Raw genomic sequence first — 11514 nt, 5'->3', positions numbered from 1 at the left:
TTCTTTAGTTCTTATACTCTGGAGCAGTTCGTTAGATATGATATTTCCGATAAGGGATATTGGTTTGGTGTATGCTGTAGTCCTATTCACTTTTGTGTTTTACAACAGAGCACCATTTTCAGACACAAATCGTACCCTGACAATTTTTCTCAATGCTAATATCTTGTATTTTCCAGACTTAACGATTAATAATTGATTTCCTATTTTATTCCATCAGTATGATAAGAAAATATCAGCTTTAGCTACCAATTCCTTACTTATCAAACGTAATTCATAGAACATAATGGATTATAACACATGACGCAAGTTGAAATAAATAGAAAAAAAATACTGATAGCAAATATTCCTTCAACAATCTGAAAACCCTTTTGACAAACAACAGGATATGGATTCAAACAAGAGTTAGAGAACTGAAAACCTATGTATGATACACACCTTCTAATGGCTCAGAGAAAAAGTATAATAAATGCAGCTGAATTATGGTTTTACAGAAGAATGTTGAAGATCCCATGGACTGAGAGGTTAACAATGAGGAGGTATTGAGAAAAGTGAATCAGGAGAGATCACTTTTAAAAGTGAAAAGGAGGAAGCAAATGAAATTTTCAGGGCGTGTAATGAGAAGAGAAAAGATCGTACTTTTATGCCTTACGGGATAGATAGAGGGGAGAAGAGCAAGAAGCCGGCAAAGGAAAAAGTTTTGGAAGAGCTTACTAGAGGATGTAAATGAGAATGTAACAGTTGGAAAATTTATACAGAGAGCTAGAGACAGGACCAGGTGAAGGCAATTGACAGCCTACGTCGAGGACATGGCACCTAGGTTTTCCCAAACAGGTAATAAGTGCCACAGTCAGTAAAGGGATCTTTTATATATATATATATATATATATATATATATATATATATATATATATATATATATATATATATATATATATATATAAGCCTCACCCTCCTTATGAGCTAAGGAAGGAGGGTTTGGGGAGCCTATATGTCTATCTGCTGAGTCTTCAGCAGCCATTGCCTGGCCCTCCTTGATCCCATCTTGGGTGGAGAGGGGGCTTAGGCGCTGAGCATACGTATATATGGTCTGTCTCTAGGGCATTGTCCTGCTTGATAGGGCAATGTCAGTGTCCCTTGCCTCTGCCATTCATGAGTGACCTTTAAACCTTTAGAGCGTTACCATCCTTTCGTCCTTCCACGCTAAAATAGGTTAATCAATAATCATGTCCTTAATTTTCAATAATCATACTCTCAGACATCTTGCATATTGCCAACTGATGATATTCGTAGCTAATTCCATTCATCTGGTTTATCTATTTCCTTATCTACTGCTATCTATAATTTGTTTCAAGTTATTTACAATGATTTTAATGCTATTCATAATTTTATTAGTAATCTCTACTCTTTTATTGATTGAATGATTAAATCGACTTCTTCTTGAACTGGTTTCGAACTATTATCTCCTTTTAGATTGTTCTTTGATGTTAAGTAATTATTTATTGAATATAAATCCATTAACAAATATGTATAATAATTTTAAAATCCATTTCTAATATAGTCAACATTTACTTGTTTACTTGTTTTGGGTTTAAATCCAACCCTCCACTGAAGTCGAGTGAACTACTTCTCGGGCGGGAACATATTAATCATCTAACGAAACATTTTCATTATAACTTATACAATTCTTTGATTGTAGCATCTTCCAAATCATATGATCTTGTGAAAAGTAATGTCTTTAGTTTCTTCTTAAATTCAATTGCTCCCTTTAGGTCCTTCATTTCAGTTGGCAGTTTATTATAGTGTCTAGGCGCACAGTAGCTAAAAGCCCTTTCAACCAAATTTACTATTTGTTCTTGGTTCAGATAGCCTATGTTTGTCACTCATGTGTCTTGTGTTAACATTTGTTTCTAGTTCTAGTTTATTCAGGCATTCTTTTAGATATTTTGGTTCATTTTGGTTCAGTATCTTAAACGTTAGTAAGAGTAGCTTGTATTCAATTCTCGCTTTTTACCGGTAGCCAGTGTAATTTAATTAGTGCACGGGTAATTCCTTCCCTAGTGTGTAGCCCTTTTATTAATCTAGCGGCTCTGTTTTGTACTCTGAATTTTCTTCAGCTGATAATTTGGTAAGCCATAGAACAGTGAGTTGCAGTAATCAATTCTTGAAAATATGTGGTGATTAATGAGTATGGCCATAGATTTTTCATCTAAGTATTTACTAATAAATGCTATGTTTCTAATATGATAGTTACAATTTCTTACCATATTATTTATATGTTCGTTCATTGTCAGTCTATCATCCATGGTTACTCCAAGATTCCTGACAGATTTCTTTAGGTCAATGATCGATTGACCTATTTCAATTCTTTGGAAGCATTCGATTCTTTTTATATCTTTTTCATTTCCAAAAATAATACATTCACTTTTGTCTTCATTGAGCTTGAGCTTTTTTGTTAACATCCAAGCCTTAATGTCATTCATTAATTCATGTATCTTTCTTTTAGCTTCATCAACTGAAATTTCCCTACAGACTCATGCTTCTCGTTGCTCTCTCCACAACCACAACGCAGTGATTGAGGGCACACTGCTAGAAGCACATGTACAAAGTACTGGAACCTGCAGAAAATTCATTGTTAGTTACCTCCTTCACACACAGCATGGCCTGTCTAATACATCGGGCAAATGGTTGTTGTTTCTAACTTCCCTAATTCTATGGCGTTGATTCTAAATTTCTATAATTCATAACAGCTAAACATATACTATGTTGTATCATCTGCTCACTAAACAACACAAAAAACCTATTCTTTTCATTCCTGTTTCTATAATTTTCTTTTAATTCTATCATATTCAACATTATTTTTACTATTACTATTTCCTTAGTGTTTAGCTCTCCTATGTAATCTCTTCTGCCATTACTATTTACAAACCTCAGTTTGGTCGTTTCTGCTTATTTCTTTTTTTTTTATTTTAATTCCATTTGTCACTTTACTTTTTATTCTTTCGTGAGTTCTTGCTTTTTGTATAGTCTTATTTCTTGAACTAAAGAGGTGCAGTTACATAGTAGACTCCCACCATACTACTACTACTACTACTACTGTAGTTTTTGACCCGTGTCTCTTATTATGCGTGATTCCATTGAATTATTATTTTTGCAATTCAATTTTCAGCATCGTAAGTCCAATGCTTACGTTATTTATTATGTTTTAGATTTTTTAAATGTCTTTTGTTGGCTATACAATGGATGTTTGAAATGTAGATTATTGATTGTGCTTGAAATTTGAATGATCCGTAGCCAAGACTGGTTGTAGAACGTGGTCTTTCCTAAATATTGTTTAATTTATGTATTGCATTAAGTTAAATCTGGCCCTTAGGAGACAACATTTGACATATACCCCTTTCCTGAAATTCTATGGTAAACCATAAGAAAGAACACTATGTCCTCAGTAAGTTCTATTTAAAGGGATGGTGGCAAATCCGGGTGTGTGTAGGATGGCGGCCACCTACAATCAAGTGTACAGAGCCATTCTAGTCTAGAGCTACCAACATAGTGCATACACTACTAGCAGCGCACTGAGGTCGGAGATCGGTGCTTCCCTCAGCCAAGGCAAGAGAAATCAAACACAAAATCCTTTTGGTGAATTATCTTCTAGACAGGCAAAGTAATGAGCTGCTAAGAGATATTCCTACACCAGTTCTACGACCAAGAGACGAAATTTATTAAGAAAATAAAGAAATACATGCAAATAGTAGATGTGGTGTTCTTGTGTAGTGGTTTTGCAGAAACGATATGCTGTTATACAAAGGCTTTGTAGTGGCTTATGTCTAATAAAGGGGGTGGACATTATCAGCTTACTCTTTGACCTGATAATCTGAATGCACATTGAGACAGCATTCTACGCCATAAAGTTGGTAGCCAATTACATTCAGGGAAAGTGGATTTGGCTAGCAGACACACTTAGTTGCCCAGGGAGGGTTGTAAGTTCAGAGCAGTCCCTACATCCTGGTGGAAAGGAGGGGTTTCTTGTTGGTGGGGTTCTCCAGGAATCGACCTGTTTACCACATGGCTAAACATGAAGCTTCCCATGTTTTTCTTTATTGTCTAGTTCCAAAGGCCATTTGTTCTGTATCTGGAATACAAACCACGCTATTCGGCGTAGCTGAAATGATGAGCCATTAATTTTTATCTAGGGTTTACTACCCACACCGCTAGTTAGCGGGGTTAGGGAAGGGTAGCTTGCTACCTCCCTCTCTCACACACCTGTGCTTGAGCTCACTTTGCTCTCGGCTCGGATGGTGGTTGGACGTGTCCGCTCTCATCCTCGCAGTCATTTGGCAGCCATTTAATTGCTTTTGTCTTTTCTTTTTCTAGTTCTGTATATGTGAAGTTGGCCTCTGTGATCATGCGCACCTGCCCTGGGTTTCCCGACCGCCCCTGTGGAACATTCATGTCGGCGGTTGAGACTGATCCTCACGCCCTTTGTCCTTCTTGTAGGGGCCAACGTTGTGATAGCAACAAGTGTAGTGAGTGTTGGGAGTGGTCTACCTCCCAGTGGGAGAAGTTTTCGCAACGATGGAAGAAGAAGTCCTAACGGGATATTTCTCCTTCGAAGGTTGCTTCGAAAGGAGAAAAACTCATGGCCTCTTCTTCCGTAGCCCAAACCTCCTCCAAAGCTGCCACGGTCGGTCTCTTTCGGACCGATGTATTGTTAACCAACCTCGGGTCTCGAGAAATGACGTTGCTTCCCCTAGTGAAGCAGCTCCACCTCTCCCCCCGGGGGAGGATATGTCACTAACTTCCCTTTTTCAGCTTTGGTCCTCCTTGGGGCTTACGGGTTCGCCCTCCAAGGAAGCTTTTGCTTAACTACATCCGATTGGGTGCCGCTGTCAAGCAATCGTCGTCACCGTCAGAGGTTGATCCTCTGTCTCTTGTCGACGTTGTGGTGTCAGAGGTATCCAATGCGGTATCACCCGTCACCTTTGCCACTCCAAACTCTATGGTAGCTGACGGCTTAGTTTCTCCCATTCCTGCTCAACCCACGAGGGAGAAACTAAGTCCAACAGTCTCACCTGCCGGTGATTCTCTCCCTCGGGGGAGTTCACTCACAGAGACTCCTCTTTGGAGGACAGCTGAAGGTCAGCTTGCTGATCCAACGGCCCCCAGAGGGCGTATACGTCGTAAGGCTCGCCTTCCTCTTCGCCGGAGAGGCTTTCCTTCACCTCATAAGACGGTGAGGAGACGCCTCTTCGGTTCATCATCGTCGTTGCAGTCCGCCGCAGAGGAGCCTCGTCATCGATCACCGACTGTTCCGGCTACGACCCTGGACCTCTCGGCGGATCGTTCGCGATCCCCTTCGGTGGAAGGTCGTCCTTTCAAAGGACACGTCGACCTTCCACTCGACAGACCTGCTGACCTGCCGTCGCCGTTCCTGGCAGCTGATGCGCTTTATGCACCAACTAAATCTGTCTTTCATGGCCAGGCACCGGTCCCTTCGGGGCAACAAGGGCGTACGCGCCATCACTCGCACACGTCCCTTACGCGCCAGGTCTCTCCAACGCGCCAGGTCTCTCCAACGCACCAACGATCTCCTGCGCGCCCACGGTTTTCGGATCTGGGTGTAGTGGGGAAGTCTAAGACTTCACCTACTCGTTAGCGTTCGCCAGCGCGCAATCGCACGCATTCACCTGCGCGCGCCCTGTGCGCCCACGTTCTGCGCACCCACGCCCATCCCCTACAGCAGCGACACACCGCCAGCCTGACGTGCGCCCACACGAGGCGCGCCAATGAACACAGGTTCCGACTGCGCGCAAGGGATATCTCCTGTGCGCGCGCGCCCTACGACATTTTCTGGGGCGCGCGATCTCTCTCCCGCACGCCCACGGGCCTTTCATCCTGATCCTGCGTGCCCGCGCGCGAACATTCACCCTCGCACGAGCGAGCGCACAATCAGCCTCCTGCGCACTCTCCTGTGTCTCCTGCGCACGCTTCTACGCACCATCGCTCGCCCTCGCGAGCAGTCCCCCGCGCGCGCGCCATCAGTCTTCCGCCCGCGACACCGGGTATTCGCCATCGCGCGCTCCCCCGCGCGATCGTCAATACCCTCCCGTGCGTGAGGCTGCAGGACAACGCACGGCAAGGTTGCCCCCAAGAGGTCCTCGACGGGTCCCCAGGCTTCTTCAGTCGACTCTTTCTTGTAAAGAAGGTGTCTGGAGGCTGGAGACCAGTCATCGACCTCTCGGCTCTGAACAAGTTTGTCAAACAAACTCTGTTCAGCATGGAGACCGCAGACACGGTCAGACTTGCAGTGAGACCACAAGACTTCATGAGTACACTGGATCTAAAGGACGCGTAACTTCCAGATCCCAGTCCATCTGTCTTCGAGGAAGTACTTAAGATTCAGCCTAGACAACAAGGAGTACCAGTTCAAGGTGCTTTGTTTTGTTCTCTCCACAGCACCACAGGTTTTCACCAAAGTGTTCACCCTAATATCGTCGTGGGCACACAGGATCGGCATCCGTCTCCTCCGTTATCTGGACGACTGGCTGATCCTAGCAGACTCGGAGTCATCCCTTCTTCAACACCGAGACAAACTTCGAGGACTTTGCCAGGATCTGGGGATCATGGTAAATCTCGAGAAGTCCTCTCTTCTTCCCACTCAAAGACTGGTATACTTAGGCATGATTATAGACACCAATCTCCACAAAGCCTTCCCATCAGACGACGGGATAGAAAGGCTGAGGAGGGTCGCAAGCCCTTTTCTCAGATGAGAAGAGCTTCCAGCCCAATCGTGGTTACGTCTCCTCGGTCACCTCTCATCTTTGGCTCGTCTAGTTCCCAACGATCGCCTCAGGATGAGATCCCTCCAGTGGCGACTCAAGACTCGGTGGAATCAAGGTTACGATTCCCCGGACGTCATGATCCCTATGGGACCTGCAGAACAGACGGACCTCCAGTGGTGGGTGACAGACGAGAACCTACGAAGAGGAGTGGATCTTCTTGTCCTCCCCCGGATTTAATGCTGTTTTTGGACGCCTCAAAGAAGAGGTGGGGGCCCACGTTCTACACCACAGGACCTCAGGCCTATGGTCAGAATCAGAAAAGTTCCTCCATATAAATCTTCTAGAGATGAAGGCTGTTTTCTTGGCCCTTCAACAGTTCCAACAATACCTGGTGGGTCACTCTGTGGTGGTGATGAGCGACAACACCATAGTAGTGGCTTACATCAACAAGCAAGGAGGTACCTTTTCGAAGCAGCTATCCCATCTTGCAGTAGAGATACTGAGATGGACCGAAGTCCACTCGATTCCGCTATCGGCACGTTTCATTCCAGACAAGAGGAATGTGCTCGCCAACAATCTGAGCAGAGCGTCTCAGTGAGTACCGAGTGGTCTTTGGATCTTCTAGTAGCCAACAAAGTCCTGACTTTGTGGGGTTCCCCGACTGTGGATCTGTTCGCGACAGCGTTGAATTTCAAGCCCCCGCTATACTGCTCCCCAGTCCCGGATCCCTAGGCGCTCTGGCAAGATGCCTTCCAACAACGGTGGGACAACATCGACGTGTACGCCTTTCCCCCGTTCTGTCTGATGAGAAGGGTGCTCAACAAAACCAGAATATCGGTCAATCTTTCAATGACCCTCATAGCTCCGCTATGGCATCACGCGGAATGGTTTCCAGACCTTCTGCAACTCCTAACAGAACTTCCGAGAGAACTCCCTCCGCGACACGATCTACTCAGACAACCACTTGCCAACATTTTCCACAAAGCCGTAGCTTCGCTACGACTTTACGCCTGGAGACTATCCAGCATCTCCTTGCTGAGAGAAGATTTTCACAACAAGTTGCGATCAGGATGTCTGGACATCTGCGAAAACCATCCGCATATGTCTACCAGGCAAAGTGGAAAGTCTTCTGTGGTTGGTGTCATGGAAGGGGTTTCTATCCACTCGATGCCACTATTCCAGCAATAGCGGAGTTCCTCGTGTATTTGCGGGAAGAAATGCGCCTTTCGGTCTCGGCGGTGAAAGGCTATCGCTCAGCCTTAAGTCTAGCCTTCAGGCTCAAAGGAATGGACATTTCTTCCTCGCTGGAACTTTCCCTACTCATACGAAGTTATGAACTTACCTGCCCTCAGTCGGAAGTGAGACCTCCTCCATGGAACGTGATTCGAGTTCTCAGGTCTCTTAAGAGACCTCCCTATGAACCATTACGCCAGGCTTCAGATCGCCACCTAACTTGGAAGACGGTGTTCCTACTAGCTTTGGCTTCGGCCAAGCGAGTCAGTGAACTTCATGGTCTCTCGTATGACATCGCCCATTCAAGGGGATGGGGGGAGGTAACGTTCAAATTCGTCCCTGAGTTTATTGCTAAGACTCAAAATCCGGGGGTGGCGGACCCTCGGTTCGACTCCTTCCAGATTTCAAGTCTCCGTTCTGTAACAGATGACCCAGACCATCTCCTACTGTGCCCAGTGAGGAGCTTGAGGCTGTATCTCAAAAGAACAGCTGCAGTCTGTCCTCAGGTGCAAGCATTGTTCGTAAGCAGTGGGAGGACCAAGAGGAGGGTCACCAAGAACATCATCTCGGCATGGATTCGTAGGGTGATACATCTGTCCCTGAATCCAGACCCTCCTCCGTCACGTCGCCCTAGAGCACATTATGTCAGGGGCGTAGCTACGTCCCTGGCCTTCAAGAAGAATTTCTGAATGACGCAGGTTCTTCAGACTGGGGTGTGGAAGCATCAGACGACCTTCACAGCCCACTACCTGCAAGATGTGACCCACAGGAGGCTCGATACGTTCTCTATCGGCCCTGTGGTGGCTGCACAACAGCTGGTTTAAAACCTCAGGCTCCTTATTGGATAAGTAGCAGAAGGTTGAGGGCATTGTTACCCGGTCTTAGTCTGCATGAATGAAAAGGTTTGTCTGGTCCTTATTCTTTTCTTAATCTTCCCCTCTCTTGGGGAAAGCAGCATCCTGGGTTCTTTGCACAGCTGACCTCAAACCACTGCAGGGAAACCATGTTTCCTTGTGTTCCTAGTATTAAGCTAATACTGTCACGTCCCCATACCCTGACGAGGTGGTATCGGGAAAGTCCTAGCCTAAAATTTCTATCTAAAGGACTACAGGTCAACTTTCTAGGAAGAGCCACACTTTATTAGACCTTCACACACAGCTTGCGTAGGCCGCTGTCCTTGCGTAGCAAGGTTCTAGCGAGGTGCAGGGAATCCTTATTGTTGAGTGCTGACACACTCAAATAATGAGCCCCCGGGCAAATCCAAAAGCCAGTACTGGCTGGGAAGTTCCACCCTTCCTAATGGGTGAGTCACCCCTATTAAATAGCGTGGTTTGTATGTCAGATACGGAACAAATGACAAATTCGTAGATCATTTGTATTTTTCCTAACTATACAAACCTTAGCTATTTAATCAAACTTGCCCGCCATCCCTATCCCCCTTGAAGTCCTACCTCCAAGCAAAGTGAGCTTAAGCACAGGTGTGTGAGGGGGGGGGGGTAGCAAGCTACCCCCCCGCTAACTAGCGGTGGGGTAGTAAACCCTCGTTAAAATTCTAATGGCTTGTCATTTCAGCTACGTCGAAAGTAATACCCCTATTAAATAGCTAAGGTTTGTATAGTAAGGAAAAATACAAATTATCTACGAATTTGTCATATTTTGATGGAAGGGGAAAGACCTCTCCTCCTCAGGAGCAGCCTATGCTCGTGAGGAATTTTGAGTAGTCTTACTGATCTCTATATATCTCAGACCATGAAGGCTATCAGTCTTTGAGAAGGCCTCAGTCAAGGTTCTGACTCTCAGGCCTTCTGCTGCCTTAGTATCGGTGAAGAATTTAGGCAAGTTACTCTGTCGCTTTTTCTTAGTCTCCCACGCTGAGAGTTGGAAGGAGCTCCTTTGTTTGGTGTCGGGTCACTTGGCCAAACCCTGAACCTGCTGTAGCACGGCCCCGGTTCGAGCCCTTGTCCATCCATCTCTGTGAACTGTTGAGTGGCAGGGAGAGGAGATACTTTTGTGTCCCATGAGGGCTCTGTGGTGCTATCTGACAAAGACCTGACATCCTAGACCTAAGTGTCAGTGACTTCCTTAGCACTGGCAGAATTAAGATAACCTGTCTAGAACACGATCTCTTTTGGACTTCATGAGTCAATTCATAATGATTATGCCTCAACTGCTGAGAGGGGCAAGGTACCAGTTAGGACTGGAACTCAAGAAGTCAGGGGCTAGGCCCCAACCCTGCCTTTAAGGGGGATCTTTCAGTTGTCTAGGAGTTGAATGTTGGGGTGTGTATGCACCAGATCATCTTCATGACCTTTAACCTACAAGATTACCCACAAGTCCCTTGATGCCTTTGTACTTGGTCATTTGGTGGCTGTTCAAATAGTTGTGTAGCAAGCACAGCTTCCATGTAGGGTAGTAAGCATCCTGTCTATGGTAACAAATAGAGTGTAATTCTAGAATGAAGACAGAATGACTGACTCTTCTCCATTTTTTCTGTCCCTCTGTTAGGGATGAAACTGCAGAGGCGTTACTCACTGGATCTGAGTTGATGGTGATAAATTACGCTTCTGATCTTCATTCTATAGAACCTAGAGAAGTTCTTTCTTATCTTCCTTAGATGAGGGGGAGAATGGTGGAATATACACCAACCTGTTGAGTATCACATTCCAGGTATATTATTTCTAACTGCTATAATTTTTGTGGGGAAAGGATCCCTCCTTTGACCACGTAGCAATATTCTTGCACAGGCCAGATGGAGATTGCTGGAGTTTCTAATTTGCTCCTGTACAGGACCAGGTAGATTGACATTTCAGGAAAGAAAAAGAATGAACCAATTCGGTTCTATGGGAACTCTTGATCCACTAAGCAGTGAGTCTCCCAACTTGAAGGACAATGGTTTGTAGTTTTTGTGGGAAGTTCATAAGTGCCCCTGGTCTTTGCTTCGACTTTTTGTGTAACTGCTTCGTTAAATTATTCAGCAGCTTTCCAGCTCGTACTAAAATCACATTTCCTACTTTAAGGACTCGAGTTTGTATAGCTAGGAAATATATATACAGTATTATTAAAAAAGTTATATTTTCATATATTTCATGTCTGTGACATAACTCTGAAAGATTGATTTTTTACTTACAGGATTGAACGTGTCAAGCTTTATAGAGAAATTGTCAACAGCACTACTGTAACCTACCTGAGGTGTCAAGAAACTTGAAAACAAAATGGTAATAAAAAGTCGTTCATTGTATATTTTCATCTTTCGTTGAAATATTTTTTCATTTATCAAGTTGTTCTGTCACTTAATACAAACCATTTCTCTCTTTATAAAGACATATACTTTTGGCAAAGCTGGAAACTAGCCACAAGACTTTTAGCAAGGTATAACTACCCACTCCAAGTTAGTGGGGAGGGGTAAGTAACTGGCTACCCCGCTCACACACACCTGAGGTATATTGCTACTTTTGCTTTAGGCGCAGTTGAAGTTAGAAGCAGTCTCTCTCTACCGTTGTAAATC

General features: G+C 44.6%; 1 protein-coding gene across 2 annotated transcripts in view; it reads left to right on the top strand.

The window, feature by feature from the left end:
* Positions 1 to 2665: 2665 nt before the first annotated feature.
* LOC137651211 (U3 small nucleolar ribonucleoprotein protein IMP4) overlaps positions 2666 to 11514 on the top strand; it is a 48336-nt gene continuing 39487 nt past the window's right edge. Inside the window, exons 1-2 of one of the 2 annotated variants that reach the window (XM_068384395.1) lie at positions 2666 to 2684; positions 11139 to 11224. In XM_068384395.1, the coding sequence (XP_068240496.1) occupies positions 11222 to 11224 (3 nt within the window). In that variant the 5' untranslated portion in view covers positions 2666 to 2684; positions 11139 to 11221. Of the gene's footprint in view, positions 2685 to 3057; positions 3171 to 11138; positions 11225 to 11514 lie in introns of those variants that run through there. The other variant, XM_068384394.1, reaches the window with a different exon arrangement.

This window comes from Palaemon carinicauda, chromosome 12, assembly GCF_036898095.1.
Source record: "Palaemon carinicauda isolate YSFRI2023 chromosome 12, ASM3689809v2, whole genome shotgun sequence".
NCBI lineage: Eukaryota > Metazoa > Arthropoda > Malacostraca > Decapoda > Palaemonidae > Palaemon > Palaemon carinicauda.
Note: the sequence above shows the minus strand (reverse complement) of the source record. Positions and strands in the feature narration are given on the sequence as shown.